Below are 25,863 nucleotides of genomic sequence, written 5' to 3' on the forward strand. Positions count from 1 at the left end.
TAAATTAAATATGATGTGGTTGTTGAATCTAACCAGGGGAGAAGTTTATTTCTCAAAGCTATGCTTCGATCGTTGACTAAGAGTTTATGTTTAACTCACAGTCACTCCTTCACATGAAATGTCAAGGAAGCTGTCTATAAGCAAACACTACAGAAAGCTCAACACCTGTTTCAGCAATGAACTTTTCTTTTTCACTTGAAGTTTGTATGAGTTATGGTCTGTACTATGAACAAACAGCAGCTGTCCAGCTGGGGGAGATCAGTCCCGCCTCTGAGTTAACATGCAATCAAAAATGTGAAATATCAGCAAATTGCTAAATTACTTCATTAGATAAAGGTGTGGTGTCAGAGCAGCGCACTCAGCTCGCTGGTAAGGTTTGGCTTGCTCTGACCAGCTGCTTTTCTTCTCCCTCAGCTGCCGACAGATTGGGCTGTGATTCAGTTCTCATGTTTAGTGTATGAGTGAGGCAAATAATCCTCAGACTAGATGACAGTTGAGATCAGGTCCTAGTGAACAAGGTGAAAACACAAGCTGTAAAACCTTCTGTGAGAAATACAGCATTTTCCTGCTTAAATACAAGCTTAGCAGCTCATGTAGCTGAGTTCACTTAAACTGGGACCAAAATATGTCAAAGGCTTTCAGAAGCTCGGATTGCTAAATCAGCCCTGTGTTGGGTCTAATTGGTGGTTTATGGTTGAGTGGTTGCCTCTGGTTTGTCAGAAGAGCCCCTTGTCTCTCTGTTGCAGATAAGTACGCCGTTCGGTTCATCCCCCACGAGAACGGCGTCCACTCCATCGATGTGAAGTTCAATGGCAGCCACGTGGTGGGCAGCCCTTTCAAAGTGCGCGTGGGCGAGCCCGGCCAGGCGGGCAACCCTGCCCTTGTCACAGCCTACGGATCCGGCCTGGAGAGCGGCACCACGGGTAACCCTTCTCCTGCAGACTGCTTGCACTTGGGCTTTGAGGTGTACAGAACCTATTTCTAGGCATACTTTTACATGACTTCACCTGCTAAGGCAGCTCAACTAACCCACATTCTCTTTTGACCTGAGTGCAGGCTAATTTTGCTTTCTAGCATGCTCCTCATATCTTATAACCATCACTCACAAGTCTGCAGCCTATACTGAGCCTTAACAAACTTAAAACTTACGTAAATCAGCAACTGCAACACGCATTCACTGAACTGCTGGTTAGCAGCTGGGCTACAGCTCTGCTGGTTAGCTTAGCTCCACGTCGGTGGTCCCTCGAGCTCCGGAGATGCTCTGGCTCCCTTCCACACATGAACACGATGTCTGAGTTGGCTGTCTAGAGATGAAGGAATCTTGTTTAACTTGTGTTAATTAAATGGATATGAGGGTGTTACCTTCCCTGTTAGCTTCCCTTTGGTGCTTGCACCTCTAAGAAATCTCAAGTGAAATGCAGTAGGATATGTACACCCTAGGGAGAAGGTGGGTTTTCTGTTGGTAGTGTGCTATTCATGCTCCAGATGCAGCGTGAACAGTCTTCTTGGAAGACTCTTGTTGTCTGCTGTGGCTGCCTCATCTGATAGTTCTCAACTCAAGAATGTAGGGTTTAGGGTTTGTTTTTTCATTTCTGTGATTTGTGGCCTTAGTAAGTATGAAAACATTCCAGGATACGCACTTTCATTTATTTGTGTTCTTGCTCAGGCCACACACACAGGTAAATAGCAGAGTAAAATGATTTTTTTTTCTCCTTTTGTAGTGTAAGGGAATAGCTAGTTTGTTTTGTCCTATCCACTGCTGTCTCCTGTGGATTCCATCTCATACCTTTTTTCTCCCTGTGAAAAAAAAAAAAAATACTGCAGTTACTCAGTCAAAGCTTCTGCTGTTCTGGAGGAACCAAGCAGTTGGTTTTGGAAACGTGTAGATACACTCTATAAAATAAAGATGTAGCTTGAGCCCCTTTAATAGGTGGAAACAAAAGCGCTCATTAATACCAGCCAGTGATGCATCAGGGACAGGGGAATATTTCTTCATCTATAAAGGTGCTTGGGGCTGGTTTTAATCTAAATAGACTGTTTAATTTCAGCAAAGCTGCTCTGTGCCCCGTTGTTGAATCCTGGCCACTGCCAAAAGCACAGTGCCCTGGGAGCTGCTGAGCAGCATTTCAGAACAATGACCCAGTGTAGGGGTTTCAGTGGCTGAGCACCTGAACCCTCCCCCTGGGAGGCCGAGCGTCTGCAGCCTCCAACAATGCGAGCCTTCATCTGGGGCACAGCAGAGAGCAGTGCCTCTGAGCAAGAGCTCTTAGTGAGAAGCTGTGAAGCTTGCTGGCTTTGAGAATTAACTTCTCTCCAGCTGAGCAGGGCATTGCAGGCTGATGCTTGGCCTCCCAGGCTGGTGGGATGGGCTGCTGGAGCTCTGGAAACTGGCATAATCCTCTGTGGGAGCTGGGCTCTTCCAGTATTGCGACACAGCAACCTCTTTTGTGGGGAGGCTAGAAACTTCTCCTGAGTTTATTCCCACGTCTTCATGCTTCCATCGCAGCAGCAGTAAACTTTCCCATGGCCATCCTGGTTTTGAGTGTGCCTGAGCACTTTATTCCTCCTCAACAGCGTCTCATGCAACAGCCCAAAGATCATAAATATTTGAGGCCAGAGTCTGACAGTAAATTATTTGGGGGCTGAAAGCCTTACTTAATTTTTTCTTGTGTTGCTGGCATTGTGTCATTGGCTTAGTATTAGCAGCAATAATTCAGCTGTGTTAACCAGATGCTGTAATTAAACAAGCTTTTGTTTCCAGAAACTGCTTGGAGTGCTGTTGCCGAGCAGTTCAAACACACATCTCCTCCAGGCCATCTCCTGCCCCTTGTCCTTCCTGCTTTCTTGTGGGCTCTTCACTGCTGATTTGCAGTCCAAGCAGCGAGACAGCTCTGAGCTCTCCCAAACTTAGCCGTGCTGGAGCTGTGTGGGTGTGGACTCTGATGCCCAGCAGAAAAGCTCTTGTTTTCTCTCTAAGCCAGTTTTTTTGATACCAAATAACTTCCATTTGAGTCCTGAAGGGCTGTCATGACCCCTTCTCCCACACAGTCACATAACCTAACTGGAGGAGGGAACCAGGATGAAGCTGGGGAGGCTGCCAGGGGTGCAGAGCTCCATTTGGGGCTGGTCTGAGCAAGGCTGCTGGGGTGGATGTGGTGCCCCTCCCTGCCTGAAGCCCTGGGAGACTGATCTTGTGCCGAATTCCCCCATATTGAATGCCTGAGGCTGCATGTGTAACATTGGGTGTGAGGAAGAGTGTGTCTCACTGTGCTACGTCTTTCTAGGACTGCAGTCGGAGTTTTTCATTAACACGACCAAGGCTGGTCCAGGTACCCTCTCTGTTACAATTGAAGGGCCATCAAAGGTGAAAATGGACTGCCAGGAAACTCCAGAAGGTTACAAAGTCATGTACACACCCATGGCTCCAGGAAACTATTTAATTGGAGTTAAATATGGTGGACCTAACCACATAGTGGGCAGCCCTTTCAAGGCAAAGGTTACAGGTAAAAAGCTAACTAGTATTTACTCTGTGCCTGAAGTAGGTCATGTCATTCAGCAAAAAAAAATCCTCCCGAGACAATGTGGTATTCTGGTCTAGATGCCCAAAACCATGAGAAGCAAAACATTTCTCCCCATCACCTCCAAAGCCTAGATGCGGGGTCTCAGGAGCAGCTACAAAAGCAGTAGTCACAGAGCTTAGCAGCTTGACTCAGTAATGGGCTATGTAACAGCTTTATGGGGTAATACTAAGTCTTGATCTTGTGCTAGGGTCTTGCATGGGTCTCAGGGAAATAGGACTTATTTACCAATTTCCCCCCACCCTCAAAGCCTGAAACCTGCTCACCTGTAGCATGTGTTGCCTCTCGTGGTCTCATTTTGGTGCAGGTATCACCTAGCCAGAGGTCAGTTATGCCTGGGAGGCTCCTAGGTGAAGTCAGGAAGGCTGGTTTAGGAAGCTTGTTCTCTCTTCAGCACTGTGTTTAAGCACAGGCTGACACTCATCTCTACTCCTCCCCCTGAGCTTGTGAAACCCTCTTGTGGTGCCCATAGTGTGGTGATGTTCTCGGGAGAGGGTGGCAAGGACTGCGCTCCCCCAGGCTGGGACACGCTCTGCTTTCAAAATGGGTTATTGCAAAATTGCACCTGCTTTTCTGCCAACTCAAGTCATTTTTGGCATTTGGTGATTGGAGCACAATTAACTCTTCTTAAGCAACCTGCTTTGCTTAATGAATCCTGTAGTTCCTGTGGTCCTTTAGCCACTTGAGGGCTCTGGGATGGGATTGTTGCCAGTGGTGCTGGAAGATGTCAGCTTAAAAATCTAAGTAGGAAATTGCTCCTCTCCAAAAATGCATTTTGGATGCAGAATGCATGCTAGTCATTAGGAAGGTTTTGAAACCTCCTTCTGAATGCCTTTCAGATGGGGCAAATCTGAATGTTAGAAACCTCTTCTGTTTCCAGGGCAGCGACTGGTTAGTCCAGGCAGTGCCAACGAAACCTCTTCCATCCTGGTAGAGTCAGTGACAAGGTCATCGACTGAAACTTGCTATAGCGCCATTCCCAAATCCACCTCGGATGCCAGCAAAGTGGTTTCCCGGGGAGCAGGACTCTCAAAGGCTTTTGTGGGTCAGAAAAGCTCCTTCTCTGTGGACTGCAGCAAAGCAGGTATGGATACAGGAACCAGATGGGTGTTCAGGATCAGTGGTTTAGCTGAGCATTTTTTTCCCTAAACCAACTGGCTGAGTTAAAATTCAGAGCTTGAGGTTATGATCTGGTACTAAAGAAAAATGCTAAATACTATATTGTGCTCACCAAGTCAGTCCTAATACAGAGGCTGTAAAGTTCCTCTCCAATGGCTTAGTCTGAGCCAGGTGCACCTGAAAGGACAGGATTATGGCATGAGAACAAACAGGTTGCTGAACTTAAGCAACCCCTGTGGTGCATTGTAGCATGTAGTGCACGGTGTTCCTGTTACCTTTTGATGCTCATCATCATCACTGTCTGGGAGCTCTGCGGTGGGTGGATTACAGGCCAGCTGTGTCCACTGGTCCCTGCTATTAACTTCTGATGAAGTACTTGTAAAGCAATACCAGCTTGTTTTCACAAGCAGCATTGGTGGCTCCTGTGCTCTACTTAGTGGTAACCTGTTAGGTCTGGCAAATAGCACAGATAAACCCTCACCTCTATGAGGTTGAAAGCTTTTTAATATAAAATTCCTTCTTATACCAAGTTAATCTGAGGTATGGCTCAGCTACCACTCTGTAAATTAAAATAGCAAAATCCATGTGTTCCAGAGCCAATATATTTTGATAGAACCACGCTGCCTTGTTTAAGCTCAGGGACACTAACATTTTTGTGTTTTGCTATAGGTTCCAACATGCTGTTAGTTGGCGTCCACGGACCTACAATACCGTGCGAAGAGGTGTCCATCAAGCATTTGGGCAGCCATCAGTACAACGTCACTTATGTTGTCAAGGAAAGGGGGGACTATGTCCTGGCAGTGAAGTGGGGTGACGAGCACATTCCTGGGAGTCCCTTCCACGTCACCGTCCCTTAGACGCGCTGTCGGGTGCTCTCTGCGTTCACAGTTCAGATGCAGAGCTGTACTGGGTGCAGTCGTGTTGCAAAATGCAGTCCCTAGATACACACGGCTCACATTTCAATAGTCAGACATAAATTCTAACTGTTTTTACAAGCATTTCACTTCTATCCTACTTACCAACCTAATGTCAATTATTTAATATCTCCTGAAATTGTACCTTTGTAGTACTGTCCGGGTCACTGTTAATGTTTGGAGAATCACGTGGATGACTAGACACTAATTTCCCTTGCGGATGTTAAAGACTTTAGATGTTAATTGAAAACTGGAATTTGTCTTTGTAATTGGGTATCTTAACTACTGATTTTATTTGACTGGAGACTTCACATTTTAGTTATGGAATATGACTTGGGCTGTCCCCAGTTCAAATTCTTTTCTGTAAAGAAATAAGGTAAAACTGGTACTATAGTAGGTGCCTTTGTATACTTGATCAATTTTAACACTTAACATTATAAAAAGCTATTAAAAGTAGCTTTACCACTCAAATTTAAAATGTTTCTGAAAATGCTTTGCCAATGGTTTACATTTAGAAAAAGTTTATAGCAAACCAAAAGCAGATTGAAAATTACTTCCTGTAAGCTTTCAGCCTCTCTATGTTAAAGCTTTGTAACTCTAGAGACAGATAGCTTTTTGGCCAAAATGCTAGTAATGCGGTTTTTAATGAGCTTGGGATGCTGGTGATGTTTCTTCAACTTTACAGGTAACCCCCCCACACTCTCTTTGATTTAAGAACAAGCCCTGGGTTGGCTGGGTTAAGTATAGCCCCTGAAGTTGCCAAGCCAGGCATGGCTGTCAGCTGTGTGGCCCAGAGTCACTGCAGTCCAGAGCACCGAGGTGTGTTGAGAAGATGCCCATTGGTTTCCCTGGAGGCTGCAGGCCAGGCCAGTGTCTGAGATGAGGCAAAGGAGCCATCCTGGGAATGGGACCCACATCTGCAGTGGGACACAGGGTAGGTCTGTGAAGTTACCAGTGATAGCAATACCAATAATAGCAATATCAATGAACAAACCCCTCTTTGGTGCAAGGTGCTTTATTGTATCTCAGTCCAAGGATATGCCTGAAGCAAAGTCATCTCTCCTGTATTCCCCTTTGTGCTGCAGCAGGCATTGCTGCTGAGGGTTAGGGCGTGGAAACTTCCTTGTAACTTGTCTGTTTGTCCCGGATTACTCCTTACTACTTCCCAGGTGCATATCTGAATTGCTGCCAGCTTCTGGGGCTTTAGTAAACTCTCCTGATGAGCTCAAACTCTGCAGTTTGGAGAAGGTAGGATTTGTGGAAAACCTGTTGACATGTCACTGTCCCTCAGGAGAAGTTCATGCTTACGGTTCTGTAATTATGTGTGGATGTACTGCTCTCCAGCACAGTTACTGGCAAAAAAAGGAAGGTTGGGTTTTTTTTTACTGTGCTTTTTTAGTGCCTTAATGTGAAATGCTTACTACATTGTAAACTAGAAAGTAAAAACAAAATAAACTGGAATAAAATGCAGGATTGTAAAATTGTATCTTATAACTTATTAAATAGAAATGTTTGCTTCATTAAAATGTGCATGTTAAAAACAACATCGGATTCTTTTCATATGTAGTCAGTAAAGTTCAGACTGAAAGTACACCACACAGCAGCTTCAGGCAGACCAAATAGCCTATGGGCTGTGCAGGTAGCCATGAAAATTTGGGCAGAACCTCAACACCATTAACTTTTTTCCCCTGAACCTTTTTTTTTCCCCAACAACAAAATGGTAGAAGTTTAAGCCATAGTTCAGGGTGCAGTGGGCACAGTGTGGCTGGAGCATTACACAGCTGTGCTGGTTTGCCCCTGTGCAGACCCCAGCACGGGGCAGTGCTGAGTCCCTGGAGCTGCTGTCTGGGCTGTAATTCCCTGGGATCCCTGGGGTTGTTTGCAGAAGGTGTCTCCCTGCACCTGGAGCCAGCACCTCCAGGCACAGCCATGGAAACCAGCAGATGTTTTCCCAAACACTCTCCTGCTGAAAGCCCCCGTGAAACCTGAGATGCAGTGGCTGCCAAGGACTTTCCTGCCCCAGCTTTATCAGATTATTTTCTTTTTATAGTTAACTCATTAGCCTTGTGGTAGGTGTGTCAGCGTGAGCCTCCTATTCAGTGTTTTTAAGCAAAACAAGCCTGGATACAGCTGTCGGTGTGAGTAAACCTTGAGAGCATCTCACCTGCATAACTCTGTCCCAGTCCACCCTGTGCTTGCCTGGCCTTCTCTTGCCTGTTGCCCCTTGTCTTGGTTTAATGACACTGGCTGAAATTAGCAGGAGTTGTCTGTGAGGCTGCTGGACCCTGGTTTCTACCATTCCTGGGGTTACCTCCAGTAACAGCTGAGCTCTTCAAGTGCCCAACTCTGCCTGGCCTGGGCACTGACAGCTGTGGAGTGGCCACAAAAATGACCTTGCTAAGGACAGCAAGCACCCAGTGGTGGTGATGAGAAGAGCTTCTTGGCAGGGTTGATTTTTGGACAACAACATTCAGCTACCTCCAGCGGATCTGCCAGCTGAGGACTGACTGTGTTGGGCACAGATCCGTGCTTTGGGGGACATTCTGCTCTGGTTTTGCCACCCTGACAAGGGTTTCTAAGTGCAGTGACTACCCTTAGCAGGCTGGGTTGTTGTGTTACTGGTGTCCCAGTGCCTCCTGCTGGGCAGACTTGCAATGGTACAAGATGCACTTTCTTTAGGATAGGAAGAGGACTAGCATCAGTTTTTTGCCTTTAGGTGTGGAAGTGCTTTTCTGTCAATTTGGTTGACCTCAAGTTCTTCTTTTTACTTCGTTGTTTATATTTCCTTCTTTGTTTATAGTCTCTCTCCTTGGTGGTTTGCAGTAGGATTTGGCCACTCAGTACCTGTGAGTCCCACTTGGAACTTCATCCTTCCTTAACTGGCCTGAGCTGTCCTGTGAGCACAGCACTAGATCTGGCAGTGTCCTGGTGGCCAACATGAGCTTTTCCTGCTGCTGGCAGTGACCCAGGGCAGGGCACTGCCACATGGGAACACATGCTGCACCCATGGCACATCTGGGAGGCTCACTGGGTATTCTGGTGGGTGCTGGAAGGTAAGTCCCTGCAGCACAGCAGTTGCCATGGGATGGTAACTCCAGAGCATTCCAGCCCCTGCCTGTGCTGGTGGGATGCGTTTGTACATCTCAGTGGCCAAAGAGAAGGGGTCTTTGGAGGTGATGTCCTGGAGCTCCTCACAACCCATACACTCAGCCTGTCCTTTTCATCCTGCAGCTCAAGTCTGCCCTGTAGCCAACCCTGAGCTGAGCTGTGCTTGTTCCTGCCATACCTTGGGATCTCTCTGTTGCCCACTGGCCTTCTCCTTTGCTTTGGGGAGCTGTTGGAGTTCCCTCTTCAGACGCATCTGGCTGTCCATGACCTTGGCTCTGTTTCTGATGTCCATCTCTGCAGCCAGCATGGCAATACCTCATATACTGGGGTGTTGCATGCAAAACTGATAATTGAATTTTGCCTTGTGCAGCTGTGAGTATCTCTAATAAATGGAATATGTGCATTTAAATGATGTTGATAACTTTAACTTTTAAATATTTAATATTATTTAAATGATTTAAAACATTCTATTTATTTAATGATGTAAATTATTTAATCTTTAAATCTTTATATAATTCTTGAATCATTATACATATGTGTATGTGTGTGTATATATATATATATATATATGTATATATATGTAATGTGTAAAGGTGTTCTAGTATACTTAATTTTTTTGGTCCATGTTGCTGCAGTGGTCAGTCTCCAGGCCTGGGCCTGTACAGAGCACTTTGTGTGTCCAAGCTGGATCTCCCTTCACCCCCCAAAAGCCCTGACCTGCTCTGACATCAGCTGGGTGCATGGACAATGTGGGTGCTAGGGCTGTTGCTTAGCAGGGCTCTGGGTTTGGTAAGATCTAATTGTCTGTTGAAATTGAGATTGTGACATTTCTAATCCAGAAACTTTTTTTTTTCCTCTACTCACTTTTAGCTTCTGTATTTATTTGTTTTAAATTTATTTGATTATTTTTTCCTAACTAATTTTTTACTCCACATTGAAATGTACTTGCAGTGCAGACAATGCACTTTTTTCACCTGAAAAAAAGGGAACTATGTATAAATCACATGGAATAGCCTATCCAAAGTGATTACAGACATTGCTTGACAGAAACTGGGAAGGAGTTGCATGAAACTTAATTCAGGGAATGGCACAATGCAGTGTTTTTATTTGTTTGAGGAAAGACTTTCCAAACCATTTGTTATTATGACAGCTGGCTGTGCCATGCTCTCCCATGAGCCAAATGAAACTGGTTGCCTGGTTGTCCTCTGCCAGGTCAGGGACAGCTCTGGCACACAAGGAATGGGGCCTTGCAAAGCTGCTGGCAGCATCCCCAGGTGTTTATCTGTGCTTTGTGCCAGCTGCCTTGGAGGATCTTCTTTTTCTTACCTTTTCTCCTTATTTATTGAATCTCCTGTCCACATCCAGAGCAGCAGAAAGGAGTATCTGGAATTTTGCTGCTGACAGCAGAACATGCACTGGAGCACCCAGCCTTGCTGGGACTAAACCCACTGGGTACCTGAACATTTCAGCATCAAACTCCTCTAAACAAATGTTTATTTTAAAAGTAGTTTTATCTTGTGTTACAGTAACAGAGATATTCCCATCTCAGGTGCCATATCTTCACAGCTCCATCCGAGCTGGAAAAGCAGCAGGGAGAGCTGCAGCATTTTTTTCCTCCACAGCCTTCAGGAATGGTTGAAATTCTCAGGTCCCTTTCACTGAAGGTTATCAAAACAGCCCTGCTGCCAGGCCCCCCCTCTTGTGTGGGGCTGCTTCCCCAGGGCCTCCTGAGAAAAGGCTTTTAAATGGCTTTTCAGAATTTCTCAGACTTTCAGAGTTAATTTTCATAGTTGTGAATTTATATTGCATGCTTAGAAGAAATATTGTCACTAAATCAGGCTGGATTTATAGCTCCTGTCTCTGTTAATTTGACTGAGATTTAAAGCACATTTTTTAAATGACATGAATGAAAGGCTAGTATATATGATTTTTAAAAAAAAAATTAATAGGAAAATATGATCTAGCAGTACCTAGAGGTATGTTTGACAGCTCTTTCCTGTGCTGAGCTCCCTTTCTGTAAGACCTTGGTACTGCAAATATTTACATCCCTGTTGAGTTGGAAGGCTGAGTCCTTTGGGCCCCATGGAGGAGCTGGCCTTGCCAGGGTGGATATTTCCTTCTGACAGTGATGTCCAGCTAGGGTGTTTTGTTTGGGGGGTGGGATTTTGCATCTGGCTTCCCCAAGAATGGCTGGGGTCAGGTTCTCCTCCCAACAGAGAGGCACAGAAGGCATTCATATCTCAATGCCAGCATTTGCAGAGCTTTTCAGGGAAGGTTTTTTGTTACTTTGCCAATATGGAAATTAATTCTTATAAATCTGTCTTCTCTCTACCAGAAAATTGCCCCTGCAAACAGTGACAGCTGAGACTCTATATTTAAAATTACACACAAAGTATTTAATCTTGTTTTTCACTCTGGCTGGAAAACCAGCCTGCAGAGAAAGGGCACTTGTGGTTTTATACCAGGTGAGAGTGCAGAGGTTGTGTCCCTGAACTGGCAGGATGATGGAGAGGAATGTGAGCTAAATTCAGCTCAGGGAGGTCAAGGTTGGATATAAGGAAAAGTTTTTTCACACAGAGGGTGGATGAGCACAGGAAAAGGCTCCCCAGGCAAGTGGTCATGGCCCCAAGCCTGTCAAGAGTTCCCAAACCTTTGGACAATATTCTCAGGCACATGATGTGAATTTTGGGGTTGTTGTGTGCAGGGTCAGGAGTTGGATTCAATGACTTCTGTGGGTCCCTTTCAACTCGGTGTCGCTATCAAACACGAAAGAACCAGACGCACACCACTGCTCCAAGGTGAAGAACAAAAGAGGAGGTTTATTTTCTGACTCCAACATTTATAGTTTTCCAAAAGTGACAGTGGATTGGAGGGTGACAGTGCCACCTCTCCAAAGCCACTGGGCAAACCAACAGTCCATCAAGTCTCTCCTCCTCCATAAAGGAATGCAAAACAATGTGTTATCTCCAGACAGTGTGTGATAAAGTTCTCCACAAGGAGGTAAACAGCAGAAGGCTTAGAAAATCCTAGAAAATAAGGGTGACACTCGGGATATTCTGTGATTCTGTGGTTGCAGAAAGAGCCTCTGATCCAAATCGATTGCAGTTTCTCCTGGCACTGGAAAAGGGATTGGTGACAAACCACCAAAGAGGAGAATCGCAGTCCCTAGGAGACATCCCAAGGGTTGGACCGGCAGGAAAGGCTGTGGTCACTGCTGGCCCCAGCCAGCTGCCCTTGTGCTCCTGCTGTAGGTATGGCAGGGACACCAAGGGGCCCCAGGGGTGGATGTGCCCTGTAACCAGCCAGCACCTGGTCCTGGGAGCTGCTGCCGCCTCGTGAGGCTCATCTCAGCACATTTCCTGGTTAAATAACTGTGGGCAGTTCATAGCCAGACCTCAAGCCAGCAAAGTGCTCCCTTCTCATTGCAAAACTCCTGTAGAAACGCGGTGGGCCCAGGGACTCCTTGGGGTCAGCCACGGGCTCTCTGCAGTGAATGGAGCCGTCTGTGTGGAGATCATGGGGTGGTGCAGATCCATGAGGAGGGTGAAATTCCCTTTCTGCTGGCCGTGCTGAGGGTCTGGGTGTGAATTCCCGGAATCCCCGGCCGGCAGGGCCGTCCAGCGGTGCCACCAGAGGGGGCCCGATGGTGTCCGTGTGTGCCCGGCTCCGCTCTCAGGGGCCCTGGGCACGGGAACCGCCCTACTCTGGGCAGGGAGCTGGGGGGAGCTTGCAGGGGCTTTTCACCATCCGTAGGTGGAGGGCGAAAAGTGGTTTTTAAAATCGTTTTTCAGACGCAGGAGAAAGGTGAGTGCTGCCCTCACCACCTCCTCCCCATCTCCCAGGCTTGCTTGGCAGAGAAAAGCCCCGGCAGGAGCAGAGAGCTCTGGGCTGCAGGGGGCTGAGAGAGGCTCCCCTAGAGAGCCACAGGAGCACTCGAGCCCCAGGAAGCCCCTGCTCCACTCCAGCTCCTATTCTGTGGCAAATGCTTGGTCAGAGAGTGCCCAGCCCCAGCCTGGGGCACGAGTGCTCCTCACAATCCCTGCAGAGGCTGAGGGAGCCTGGAACGGCCGAGCTGGGACCAGCTGCTGCTATCACACTGGGAGGCTCTTTGATTTTACTGTCAGTGCCAGCAGCCCTGCTGTGTGACAGCACAACACAGCCCTTGTGGGGGCTGCAGCTCAGTTGTTTGCTGCACATGATGTGGCCAAACATCTGTACATGTGTACACCTGGTCTGGGACACAAGTTTTATGAGGAGTAGCTGGGGGAGGTGGGGTTGTTTAGCCTAGAGACAAGGAGGCTCAGGAGGGACCTTATCACTCTACAGCACCTGACAGGAGAGTGTAGCCAGGTGGGGAATGGATGAGGAAACAGCCTCAAGATGCGCCAGGAGAAGTTTAGATTGAGTATTAGGTACAGACCCTGAAAGAAGAGTCCAGGTGGGGCCCTGTGGGGCTCTGTACCAGCTCTCCTGTGTCCCCATTGCTGCCAGTAGCTCAGAAGAGGCAAAAGGAGCTAGGCAGAGCCTGGCTCTGGGCCCTGACCCTATGGGCAGGCACAGAGGTGTGGGTTAGTGGGGAGCAGTGCCAAGGCAGGGGGGCATCATGAACCCTCTTCAGGCGAAGGTGCAGATGGATAAGACTGTCCAGCAGAGATGATTGAGGCTGTAGAGAAGAGGCAGTCCCGCTTTGGTCTGCTGCTGTGGGCTCCTGAGGGTTTTCCTGCTAAGAGACTTACACCCCCAGGGCAGTAAAAACCTTCCTTGCGTGGGTTTCTGTGGGGTGAGGAACAGAGAGACCTTCTGTAGGCTGGGCAGGGGTCTCTCTCCAGGGCAGGGGGAAGTGAGGATGCCTCCAGTACCATGCATTGGAGAAGGGCTTCCCAAGGACCCCAGCCTGAGGGATTTGGGGTCTTAGCACTTTTTGTTCAGCTGAACCCCCTCTGCTCTGTGCTCTCTGTGAACAGGGCTGCTGGGGAGGAAACAGTTTTCCCCTTCTGAAGAGCCTCTTTGTTCCTCTCCCAGCCGTGATCTGAGGTCTGTCTTGCATGAGACAAAGTCTCTCCAGGAATTTTGGATTCCCAGTGAAAAACTTCTGTTTGATCATAAATAAAGCTCAAGAAGCCTTATTCATCAAAAAGAGAAACTTTGTTCTGGCTGCAGAATATATTGAGGTTCCTGCAGGCTGGAACAACTTAAATCCCCTTTGCAGTTGGGACAGCTGGGTAATGATCCCCGGGGAGGGGGAAATCTAGAGACAACATGAACTGTTAAATATTTTAGGATGTAATTATAATATTGTCTAATGAATATCTAGAGAGACAGACTGTGCTGACAGTAGGAGTTTGGGACACCTCCCAGCCTCTATCAAATGTACAGTGTGAGTGCAGATGCCCTCTGCTGTGAATCCCACAGAACTGTGTCCCAGCTCTCCATGGAGGAGCATCATCTTGCATTAAGATGTCTCTCTGTTGGTCAGAAGCTCAGCATCTCTGCAAGATGAACCTTTCTTCTCCCCTGAGGTTTGAGTGCTGAGCAGAATTCCATTTGGAGTGGGGTGTCCCTTGAGTCAGTGCTGCTGTGGCTGCGTCCTCTCCCAGTTTCTTGTGCATCCCCAGCCAGCTGACTGGTGGGGTGAGAGGCAGAAAATGCCTTGACTCTGTGTAAGTGCTGCACAGCACCAACACAAACATCCTTGTGTTATCAGCATGGTTTTCAGCACAAACCCCAGACACAGCTCCATGCAACTGCCGTGAAGAAAATTCCCTCTATCCCAGCCAAACCCAGCACACTGCTCTGGACCAAGAGCCACTGCTTTCACTCCCCAGGCTGCTCTCTGGCCACGTCCCTTATTCCCAAGTGCTGGATAAAGGGCTATACCAAATATTGCAAGTAAGGACAAAGATTTCCAGTAAAACTTAGGATTAATTGTATATTTTTCATGACTGAATGTGTCCATTATTGCTTTTCTGGAGGGTGATTTCTTTCTTTGTGTGCTATTCCTTTCTGAAAGCCAGGAGACAGATAGAAGCAAGATGTGAGGCCAGAGACTCAGACTGATTTCAGCCTTCACATGAACCATCACTGATATCAGCCAAACAGTGGCATCTCCATAAAAATCCCAGTGTAAATATTTGTTCTAAATCAGGCTTTTTCCTTTGTGTTGTGTGAGGGAGCATATGAAATGCTGTATCATTTCAAGTTTAATTGCTACTAAAAGTTGGAGGATTTGTTGCCCTGAACACAACCTCCTGGGATAATTTTCTCTTAATTTAGTTTCTTTCCTCAAATTCTTCTCCCTGAACAGTGGGTTTCACAAAGGCCAAGCTGTTTTCCTCCCCACAAAGCCTCTCTCATTCACCTGCCCTCCCCGCCCCTTCAGCAGGCAACCTGGGTGCATTGAGAAAGGGAAATGAATATTTGTCTCTACTAACAGTTGGATTATTCCCACTCCCCAGATGCCATCTGTGTGACAGGGTTTGGTTTGCATTAAATACTGCCTGTGGGCTGAGCTAGGAAAACAGATTGCTGTACCATTACATTAAATAATCTTCATTAAAGTCTGGTTCATCAGAGGACTTTGGGCTGCCATGGAGATTTTTTTTTTTTGGAGGGGGGATGCAGTTAATTTCCATGTCAGGATGCTGAAATCAGATTTTGATGTGAATTTTATGACACTATTGGCAGCAGAGTCACCTGAGATCCCTAGGGCATCTCACCTGAGGTCTGCAGGTGCGCAGGGGTGAGAACCATCAGCTTCCAGCTGCCTGAGCTGGGGCAGTGCAGAAAGGGGGTTCTTACTGCCTGTCCCTCTGTCCCTTATGTCTTTCCCAAATCCCTGGATGCTGTGACCAATTTAAACCCCTCACTGAGAAACACTCTAAATTCAGCAATATTCTACATTGCAAACCATCAGGTACAACCTCATGTCCACTGGTTGCAGCTCTGAAGCATAAACACACACACAAAGACACAGACACATGATGCAAAAAGGTCCTTTTTAGTCCTTCTGCCCCTGCAGAGGAATGACAGAGCTCCAGAGCCCATGGGAACATGTGGAGCTCCTGCCCTTCAGGTGTGGCAGGTAAAGCACACAGAAATATTTTAGCCCTGCAGTAGCTCCTTACATTTGTGACCAGTACAGTAAGTACAGTGTGCTGCTTCTAGCTGATTCATTTCTATATACAATGAAGAAAAAACAGCATGAAGGCCTTATTTGCCTTCTCACTCAAAATATTTGAACTTTAACCAAATATTTAGGTTTTTTTAACCTGCTAGATATTGCACGTGCTGTGAGCATTTCTATACCAGACTTCTACAAGATCTCTTGGGATCTGTGTATCTCTGTGCCAGGAAGGAGGGCTTGGCATGCTCATGATCTTGATGAGCGGCTCTTCTTTGGTCTCCTCTTCCTTGAAAACTTGGATCTCAGCCAGTTGAAGAATCCTCCTTTTGCTTTTAACTCAAATTCTACTGGGAAATGGTCACTCACTCCCAGTGCCTGCAAGACAACACACAGAGGGTTGGGAGCTCTGTCCAGCCCTGCCTGGATGTGCAGTGCTTGGATGTGGGGAGGTGGCACGGTGGGCATTGCACCAGTTTGGGACTGAGGGTCACAGTGCCATGGTCTTACAGCCAGGCCTGTGTTCAGCACTGCCTGGACACTGCTGGCTCTGTGCTCCTGTGTTAGCCCTTCCCTGCTGCTGCAGGGGCTCTGCTCTGCCTACCTGCTCCTCGCTCATCTGAAACTCCTCCTGGAAATCAAAGATGTTGGCAGAGTGTGGCAGCACAGCCTGGATGAGCTTCTGTCCACTGACCACAATCCTGCAAGGGACAAGGGAAGGGGGTGCTGTGATGGGGTGCCTGACCCATGGCAGCCACAGTGCACTGAGCTGGTGGCCAGAGAGGTGGCTCTGATGAAGTCACAGCTGTGTGTGATTTGTCCTTACCCATGGACTGCCCACCCAGAGACATCAGCTCCTTTAGGTGCCTCCTTGGCAGCAAGGCACATAAATATCTTGGTGTGTACTGGCCTTGGAAGCCAGCATTAAATGACTTCTGCCTAAACCCACCCAACAATGCTGCAAATTTCACAGCCTTGCTTTGGATGCAAAAATCACAGGACAACAACTGGAGTATCAGTGAAGACCTGCTCAGACCCAGAAACTCATCCTTCAAGAGGACTCTGGGCTCCAATAGCAGATGTATTCTTGACCCTGCCGAGGGAACTGCAGTGGCAGCAGGATTGCCACATGTCCAGGGCAAGGTGAGGTGTCCCCTGTCCAAGCAGAACTTTGTTGTGCATTTGTCAATCCAAATTACAAACGTAGAGCAAAAGCCATGGTGCAAAGCTGGAGAAGGCAGCAGCACCTCCTGCCAGGTGTCTGCAGGGCTCCCTGCAGATGAGAAGTGCTGCTGGCTGTCCTGTCATCTGTCCCCCCCTGAGCCACAGCAGTGGCTGGTTCTGTGTAAATCCTGCCCAGCCAGGTCTGCACAGGGCTATGTGCTCCTGACTAGAAGCATTTGGATCACATTTCCCCTGGACGCTGTTTTGTCTTTGATGGCCTCATGAACATTTGTTTCCTCTGTTGGTCACTGACACCTCTTGATACAATTTTTCTCTCAGAGAGTCCTAGCCAGTGGGTGGTTTGGCAGTGAGCCCTTTACCTGTCATATGGGCACCTGGTGCTGTTCTTCACGGTTGTGTCATTCTTGTCACCAATTAGCCAGAGGAATTCGGAGTAAGTCCTCAGACGGATGTTCTTCCACTGCTTTTGGGGAACATAGCTGCACCCAGCATTGAAGTCCCCCATGAAGATGAAGTTCTGGAAGGCAGGAGGGTTTCTAAATGTAATCATTAGGACAGCTTTTCAAAAGAAGACCAGTGAGGATTTTTAGGGTCCATGGATGCCGTGGGGTTTCTCCTTTCTGCTGGGCACATCAGGGCATGCTGATAATAGTTTTAGTAGGTGGTCAAGTTTACAGTATAAAATGTGGAGAATTCAATGAAAATACACCAAAGTGATATTTAAAACCTGAGGCACATTGTCAATTGGTTTGAGGTTTTCAGCTCTGAAGAGTGAATAACGTGGCCAGTGACTCAGTAGCAAAGCCCAGTTAGTGACACAGATGTGGCAACCAACCTCAGTTTTCCAGCGCTGTTTGACATCTAAATACACATCATAGAGCTCATCAATCTCCCTCACTGCTGTGTCTGGTGTGGTGTGCAGAGGGATAATGGCAAACTCACTGACAGCTTCAAAACAAGGCAGAGGAACAAGAAAAATATAATGGTTAAACAGAGAATGAGTCACAAAGAAACAGAGACTGACTTGTAAGCAAGGGGATTTTTCTGAGGGAGAAACAGCTTCTGCTCTGACTGTAGGCCAGGGTGATCTCTGTGGTTGCACAGTGACCCCCTCCAGGCACTCAGCTGGGCCTGAGGAGCTGTGGCAGTGCAGGCAAATTCTGACCTGGCACACACACAGGAACTGCTCCCAGGCTATGCCAGCAGCACAGAATGCATCCACCAACCCACTGCCCATGGCAGCAGCAGAGGCTTTCCCAGCAGGGCATGAGCAGGGCTGTGGGATTTCCCAGAGGCAGCAGCTCTGAAGGGAAAAGGCTGCTCTCGGAAGGAAAAGCAGAGTGGGGTCTGGATGCAGCTCTGGAGCCTGCCCTCTGACGTGGTCCAGCCAGGGCTGCTGTGCTGGCTCACAGTGGAACAGTGACATCTTTCTGAAACACCTCACCAGTTTTGGGAGACTGCAACCAGATGATGAAGGGCTCCCTGGAGAAGACATCCTCATCCCCAGGCTGGGTGTCAGGGTACTGGTAGGTTTGTTTCACTGACAGCTGGTCTTGCCTGCAGCAGAATGAACAGGACAGGGGATGTCACACCCGTGGCTCACTGAGATGTGTCCAACACTGACTCCATGCTGGGCTGGATACAGACACACAGGTGTCTGTGCTGGGATGATCCCCACGTCCTGCACAGTCCAGCCCAGCCCACCTGCACAGCCTGCACCTCTCTGGCTCCCTCACAGCAAAGCCACGACCATGTCCAGCCCATCTCCAGGGGCTGTGCCCCGGAGAGCAGGGGAGGGGCTGGCTTGTTGGCAAAGGGGGCTCACCCACCTGTAGATGAAGGCATACTGCTCCTTGTAGCTGTTCCTTCCCAGCCTCTTGCTGGCCACGCACCTGTACTCCTCCTTTGGCCCCTTCAGCTGACTGGAAGGAAAGGGATGTTCCTGAGTTTATTTCTGCATTCACAGGGGGCTGAGAGTGAGATAATTTTGCCTCTGCCCAGGGGTTTGGGCATTGCCTACCTGACCTCAGAGGCAGGTGGGTACAGACACTAAACCCTTCTCAGGAGCTGGACCCCTGCTCAAACCTTTGCTCTTCACTCCACCCTCTCCCTGCTCATTGCAGCCTCTGTCTCTCCTTCAGCTGGCTATCATGTCCATCCAGCTGAACGCTGCTATTCCCTCTGGATGTCTGGATTGTGCAGGCAAGCAATCCCTAATCTAAAGCAGTTCCGAGTCCTGCAGGAAGGTGGCTGTCCTGCTGCAGCCTGATGCCAGCCCGGTGAGGGCACTTCCCCTCATTCTTTTTCTCCTTCGGGAACTTCTCTGTAGCAAATTGAATTTAACTTTGTTATACTGATTTAAAAATGTGTTCTACAGTGGTCTGGAACTGCCTTTGCTCCTGTCCCTCAGCAAGACTGCCAGAGTCTGGCTCCTCCTTGACACTCCTAAGCCCACATCCTTAGATTTTGCCCCAGGGAAGTGGCACCGAGCAGAGCACGGGCTCTTGCCAAGCAGCTTCCCCAATATTTGTCCATTTGCTCATGGCCACCCTACCTGGAGAGCTTCTCCACCAGGAGGGGACAAACACGGTTCTTGCTGTCCTTTATTTCCATCAGCAGCATGATGTCACAGCGGGAAACGATCTGCAGGGGGAAGGAGCAGGGGGAAGTTTGCACACGCCTGGTTTTAGAGGATTTGGAAGGGTTAGGAAGAAGTGGTTACAGTGGTTCCATGGGGGAAGTCCTTTGAGAAAGAAGTGCCATGCAGCCCGGGGTCGTGGGAGGGGAGCAGGGCTGGAACGAAGCTTTTCTGCTTTCATTGCTGCTGCACGGCCCAGCAGGAACTGGGAGAGGGAACCCGGCAGCAGAAGAGTTTCAGATTTAGTGAAAAACTTCGGCACCTGACCCTGAAGAGGAAGCGTGGAGGGGAAGGGGCAGCAAAAGCTGCTCCCTGAGCCTAATTCCAGCATCATCACCAGGGTTGGGCTGCTGCCTCTGCCCTGCCCCACTCCTTCCCCAAGGCAGCACCCACCTGTCTCAGGCTGCTGCAGATTCCTCTGGAGCAGTCCCTGGAGCCCAAAGAAACACCCTGTCTGAAAATGGGGTCCTGACACCAGGGGACTGCACACCTCAGGGGCACTGAAGGCTCAGCTCCCACAGCCACTGTTGGGGTTCCCTGTGGGAAAGCCCAGCTCACCCAAAGCCCAGCATTCTCAGGGACTTCCCTCTGCCCCAGTTTCATTGTACTTCAAACCTTGTGGGGGATTTTTGTCAGGGAAAAAGCCCCTCTTTGCCCCCTGAAACTTACCCACAATTATCTAAGTGACCCCAAAATTTAGTGTGTGTGTATATATATATATATATATATATATATATATATATGTATATAGTATATGTTGCCCACAGTGATGACAGCATAGGAAGAGCGGTCTGGGACTGCAAAGCCAAGCAAACCACTCTGCCAGTCTGCAATGAAAGGAACACAGCCCAACAGTATGGTGCCACTCCTCCTTGGTGCCATTCTGCACACACAGCCCCTCACTAGTGCCAAGCCCCTTGTCCTCCTTCACTGTGGCATCTTGGAGGGCATTGGCAAAGCTACAAGTCTTAAAGGTGGTTCTTTTTAAAACCAGAGTTATCTTCAGCTTTTGCAGAGGCAGCCTGATGGTGAGGGTTCGCTTACAGAAATTGGTTTTTCAAATTTCTACCAGACTCTAATTTGACAGGTACTATTTGCTGTCCTGAGAATAAGTTTAATTAGACAGGAATGTTTGAGAATAATTAGCACATAAAGAAGGTAAATAATGTATCACAAAACAAAGCTTTGCGGATTCAAAGTGAAAATTATTTTTACTGTGCAATGAGGTTTTCCTCCTTTTGTAACTCAATTTCCAAAGGAAACAGCAAATATTTTTTCTGTTATATTCCCATGAAGGCTAAAATAACAACATACATTCTGTTCACCCACAGGCTGGTTTTCACTTTAGGAGTACGATATTTTTTAAATAATTAGCTCCTTTTTTTTGCTAGTTATTTAACTGTGAAAGAAAACAAAGTGCAAGACTGTGCATCTAAGAAATGCTAGAAAGCTCAGTGTCTGCCTCATCCAGGCAAACCAACGTACCTTTACCACAGCATCGATGACTTCAGGTCTGGCTATTTTAGTTTCTCCAAAAGACCTCACATTGAAGGAGCAGATTTTTAGGCTCAGAGATGGGTTGAAATAGAAGAGTGAAAATAAGAAGAAGAGCAGCATCTTCATGGACCTGGGCAAAGTGAGCCGCTGCGAGCGTGCCTATAAATGTGTGTGTGTTTGTGCACCCGTCCCTCTGTGGCTGGCTGGGGTCAAACCCAGCAGCCAGCTGTGTCAGTCAGGAACAGGAATCACCATTTCCTCCTTTCCCTCGCTTCCATCTCCCACCACAAAGCAGCATGGAGACTTTGAACTTCTCCCTGAGGGGAAACCAGGCTCTTCTGAGCCAGCCTCTGAATCCTGGCAGAGCAACAGCTCCAGCAGAACCTACTGTCCCTCCCCACAGCGAGACACCAGCTGTGAGATTCTTGCCATGACTGGGACCACTCTGGACTGTGCTGGACCAGGACCAGGCTCCCTGGGCCATTCCAGGACAGCAGTCAAGACCAGGAGATGGTTGGGGTGGATGGTGAAAGGGTCTGGGAAGCAGCAGGGGGAAGACTGGGATTTCTGGAGGGCACCAGAAGCCCATTGGAAGGGACTGCCAGGCAGCCATGGTAAGATACATGATACCCCAGCACTGCCCCTCAAACTGCTGGCCAAGGGTCCCCAGCACAGGGGTCTGGCTGGTGCTGTGTGCTGGCAGGGGACACAGGAGTTTGGCTAAAACAACACCTGAGTGAGGATGCTGCAGGTGGGATGGCTTGGTCCCCTGGGGTGGCTTTTGCAGGGAAGTCACCCCCCTACCCTCTGAATCCTCCACGTCATGCCAGCCCTCAGCCAGAGACACATTTGTTGGCCCTCAATCAAGTTATAAAGGCAGGAGGTGTAACAAGAGCTCAAGCTAAATGACAGCTTTAAGTGTATTGAATTTTTCTCTCTGTGCTTACAGGATGCTTTCATGTTCTCCTTCCTTTCTCTAGGAACACCCAGCCTGCCTGCTACCTGCTGCCCGAGCAGGTCTAGAGCCAGAGGCACCAGGACATGGCTGCCAGCACTGAACCAGCTGCACAGGCTCAGGTGCAGACAGCACAAAGCACAGCACATGGAAGGGCTCCCAAAGACATGGCACAGCTGAGAGCAGTGGGATCTAGGCTTGCTGGGGAGGCAAGTTCTGCAGGGAATGTGCTGCAGGCCTTGAGCAGGCACCACCAATCCCTTTTGGCATTACTGGAATTTGGAGCACTGGGTGCCAGCAGGAGAAGGGTCACCTCATTACTGCAGTGATTGCCAGCCAACAGAGCTACCTGGGGAGTGGGCAGGCCATCCTCCAAAACAACAGGGAGTAGGTGGTGCTTCCTCTACCCTGGGTCTCCAATGAGCTGTCCCCTGGCAGCACAGGCTCTTGAAGAAACTAATAAAGAGAGAGGGGAGGGAAAGTGACAGCCTTGGAAGGGTGTAAATCTCCAGCTTAACCTTGCTAAAAGCTCAGCCTGAGCCAAGTGCTTGCGACAGCAGCTGCAGCTTCAGGGTCAGAGTCATCAAAACCCAGAGCTCTCCCCAAAATCACGCTTGTTTTGGCTACCCTGGCATCAAAGAGCAAGTGGTTTTTGTGGTGCCCATGAAGGCTTTGACCCTGAACCATGGCTGTCAGTGCTGTGTTTATCTCCAGGGCTCCTGGCATATCAGTTACCTCTCTCTCCTCCACCCCAGGCATTATCAGGGGGACAAACAGCAGCCAGTCGACCTGAGGGGGGTGACACAGAGAGCTCGTGTTCCTTTCTGCAGCACTTTACTCCCTGTTTACTGCCCTTTCTGTGCATGTCCTCTTTGCTCCTTATCAGATCATAAAACATCTTTGATGAGGGTGCATGAACACTGACAGTTCAGGGCTGCCCTGCTCTTGCACAAGAAGCTGCTGGTGAAGCCAGCACAGGCTGGGGTTCTTGTCCCCACTTGGAATGATGGCAGGTGAGGGAACCCTCTCCAGAAGAGCAGCACCTGTGGAACATTCATCAGTAAAGCCCCTCCTCAGCCTCTCCCCGATCCCAGGGGACTGGGGGCAGCTCAGGAGGCTGAGGGTAGGGCAGGAGCCAATTTGGGCAGGAGCTCCCAGCAGTGAGTAGGTGCTGCCCAGGGCCCCTTGGAGCCTGTCCTGGGTGCATGGGGGCTGTGGCTGGTGTGTCACTCCCCCTGGAGCAGCAGCTCAGCCCTCCCTCTTCTTCCCACTGCCCAGAGGCTGCTGTGGGATGGATGGGATGAGTCCCTGTATCACGTGCTTGTTTTGGGTCCCCACGGGACAGGGGGATGTGAGGGTCCTGCAGCCATGAGGGAGTTTCTCCTCTCCCCTCAGGCACAGCTTCTTCCTTTTGGCTGCCTCTAGGGAACACAGAGAACTGTTTTTGTTGGCAGAGATGGACTGAGAGGATCTCTGAGGTTTCCTGTGCCTCCCTGGGAGGGCTGGAGGGAGACACTGCGGGGTGAGCCCACATCCCCTTCTGCTCTGCAGAGGAAGCCTGCTCTGGGCTGGGAGGGCAGCGATGACTCACAGGATGCTCCATGAGGGGGAGCACCCATGGGGTGCTGGGGCTTGGCTGAAGCTTCATTTCTCCCCTGTAGGAAGGATGTGGTGGCTGTGTGCTGCTCAGGGCTTTGGCACTGCTGGGGACACCAGTGCTGCTGTGCCCTTTCAACCTCGGGTGCCAGGAGTGGCCTGGTCTGTCTGAGCCCCAGCCTGTCGGGGTGTCCCTGCTGCCCCATGTGACACCCCCTTAGCCTGTTCCCCCAAAGAGCAGATTGGCTCCAGGGACCCAGGGCCAGCATGGGCAGAGGGTGTTGGGTGTGAGGGGCAGTGTGGGGACCAACACCCCCAGGCTGGTGCTCCCCAGGAGCCGCCACAGCTCTGTTTTCTGGACAAGGGGCCTCCCCTTCCATGTAGCAGGCTTTAAAGTGTTGCATGTTTTTTAATTTTTACCATTTTCACACAAATTGCTGCTCTGACAACATCTGCTATGACAGGGGGAGGTCCAAAGGGGGCCAGCCCCAAAGATGCCATCACCATAAAAGTGGGTTCCTCTGGGCAAATGAAATGGCCTTTGGGCTCTTGGTGACCTCATCACAACCATCAGGCAGAGTATTTTATCGCAGTCTCCTGGACTTTCAAGTTAATAAGTAGCAAAGCACTTGAGCCATTGTGCATTGCCAAAGTTCACAGCAGTGCTGCAGGCCATATATGGCCATTTGGGCAGTGGCTTCAGTGCCAATACAATGGCAATATTGTCCTGCTGTGACCCTCAGGCATTTCAGTGCAATGCAGGGTAAAAGTATTTGGTGTGCAAGATATGTGGAATGTTATGAGTCAAGTCTTTGATACTCTATTTATAATTCTGGAAGGTAAGTATTCTACCTAATTAAATACTGCCAAGGCACAATTCCTTTGCTGGTCCAGGACTCTGATAGGGTTTTCTTTTTCAACTTTAATATGTCAGTATTGCTCAGTTAGTGGTTAGCAGCATGACAGCCTGCCCACTACAAGGCAGCCCAAGGAAAAATGCCTCATGATGTTTCCAGTTTCTTGAAGGAGACTGCTTAGCTGAGCTGTAGGAGAGCAGGAGGTAATCTGAAATACAGGCTTTCATGCATGATGACAAGATGAGGCTTTGAAGTTAATCCTCTATAAAGATATTGCAGCCACCAAATAAGGTTTTGTGTCAAGAAGTACACCCATATTATTAGCAGTTAAAGGCGTAATTAAAATGCACATAATGCATGCATTAATTTTGAGTAGAGTTAATAAAACATTTTTAAAAGCTGGTATTAGGCAAGCAGGTCTTGCTTTAATATGTTTTAAACAGCAGGAGCATTGTTGCTGTGTTTGTCCCAGCTTGTGCAATGAAGGCCCTGAAGAGTGACAGGGTGGCTGCTCAAGGTGTGCACAGAGGAGTTTTTTACCCCTGTGCTTGCCCAGAGCTGCTCAAGGTGTGCACAGAGGAGTTTTTTACCCCTGTGCTTGCCCAGAGCTGCTCAAGGTGTGCACAGAGGAGTTTTTTACCCCTGTGCTTGCCCAGAGCTGCTCAAGGTGTGCACAGAGGAGTTTTTTACCCCTGTGCTTGCCCAGAGCTGCTCAAGGTGTGCACAGAGGAGTTTTTTACCCCTGTGCCCACCCAGAGCTGCTGTTTGCAACGAGGTGAGCCAAGATCTTATCCCTGTCCTGGGGATGAATTTCTGTAGCTCTGTGTTATTAAAGTGGCACTGCCCAGGGCATGGCGAGGCTTTCCTCAGCAGTAGCTCCCGTGGTGGGCTCTGGGGCACCCACCTGCACTCTCCCATGCCCACAGTGCCCTGGGCATTGCTCATGGATTGTGCCACAGGGCCACCACTGTGCCAGTGGAAATAGATGGGCACAAGTCACCCTGGGAAGATGATTCAGCCCCCCAAGGCAGCGTGCAGCCACTTGTTATGATTGCAAGCAGCCTCACCACGTGCCCTGGGGATTCCTCACCCAGCAGTGGGAAATAACATGGAAACCTTTCACCTAGTGGAGCAATGCTGCTTCTCAGCTTGGTGAGGAAGAAGTCTGAGCTCTCCACAGCCATCCTGGACTGAGTCCAGCCACAGCTTCCACCTTCCTATGGAAAACAAGACTGTTTACATAAAAGTCTCGTGTCCTGGTTTCTGGGGCCATGCAACAGCTATTTCTGATTATTT

At 48.8% G+C, this 25,863-nt stretch overlaps 2 protein-coding genes and 1 long non-coding RNA gene across 7 annotated transcripts in view; 1 reads left to right on the forward strand and 2 right to left on the reverse strand.

Moving 5' to 3' along the window:
- The window catches only part of FLNB (filamin B), a 70,654-nt gene extending 63,499 nt beyond the window's left edge, over window positions 1–7,155 (forward strand). For 4 of the 5 annotated variants that reach the window (XM_059856473.1, XM_059856474.1, XM_059856475.1 and 1 more), the window contains 4 exons: window positions 747–923; window positions 3,285–3,503; window positions 4,459–4,662; window positions 5,367–7,155. In XM_059856473.1, the coding sequence (XP_059712456.1) occupies window positions 747–923; window positions 3,285–3,503; window positions 4,459–4,662; window positions 5,367–5,554 (788 nt within the window). In that variant the 3' untranslated portion in view covers window positions 5,555–7,155. The remainder of the gene's footprint in view (window positions 1–746; window positions 924–3,284; window positions 3,504–4,458; window positions 4,663–5,366) is intronic. The other variant, XM_059856477.1, reaches the window with a different exon arrangement.
- Window positions 1,626–3,982, reverse strand: LOC132332313 (uncharacterized). The gene is made up of 2 exons (XR_009487872.1): window positions 3,845–3,982; window positions 1,626–1,797 (listed from the first exon to the last, which is right to left on the reverse strand). It is a non-coding gene; the product is annotated as an uncharacterized LOC132332313 (long non-coding RNA).
- Window positions 7,156–15,697: 8,542 nt separating the features above from the next.
- DNASE1L3 (deoxyribonuclease 1 like 3) lies at window positions 15,698–21,374 on the reverse strand. The gene is made up of 8 exons (XM_059856479.1): window positions 21,148–21,374; window positions 19,579–19,667; window positions 18,854–18,946; window positions 18,469–18,581; window positions 17,860–17,972; window positions 17,384–17,541; window positions 16,444–16,540; window positions 15,698–16,217 (listed from the first exon to the last, which is right to left on the reverse strand). The coding sequence occupies exons 1-8, from the start codon at window positions 21,283–21,285 to the stop codon at window positions 16,089–16,091; spliced, it is 930 nt and encodes a 309-aa protein (XP_059712462.1). The 5' UTR covers window positions 21,286–21,374; the 3' UTR covers window positions 15,698–16,088.
- Window positions 21,375–25,863: the final 4,489 nt, after the last annotated feature.

This window comes from Haemorhous mexicanus, chromosome 11, assembly GCF_027477595.1.
Source record: "Haemorhous mexicanus isolate bHaeMex1 chromosome 11, bHaeMex1.pri, whole genome shotgun sequence".
Lineage (NCBI taxonomy): Eukaryota > Metazoa > Chordata > Aves > Passeriformes > Fringillidae > Haemorhous > Haemorhous mexicanus.

What these genes read in the sequence shown, in the direction of transcription:
- DNASE1L3 (XM_059856479.1), bottom strand. Translation starts at nt 21,285, where the DNA reads ATGAAGATGCTGCTCTTCTTCTTATTTTCACTCTTCTATTTCAACCCA. An exon ending in CTGGTGGAGAAGCTCTCCAG is followed by an intron (nt 18,947 to 19,578) that starts GTAGGGTGGCCA and finishes CTTTCCTTCCAG; the next exon opens with TCAGCTGAAGGGGCCAAAGG. An exon ending in ACCAGGTGCCCATATGACAG is followed by an intron (nt 16,541 to 17,383) that starts GTAAAGGGCTCA and finishes TGTCCCTTGCAG; the next exon opens with GATTGTGGTCAGTGGACAGA.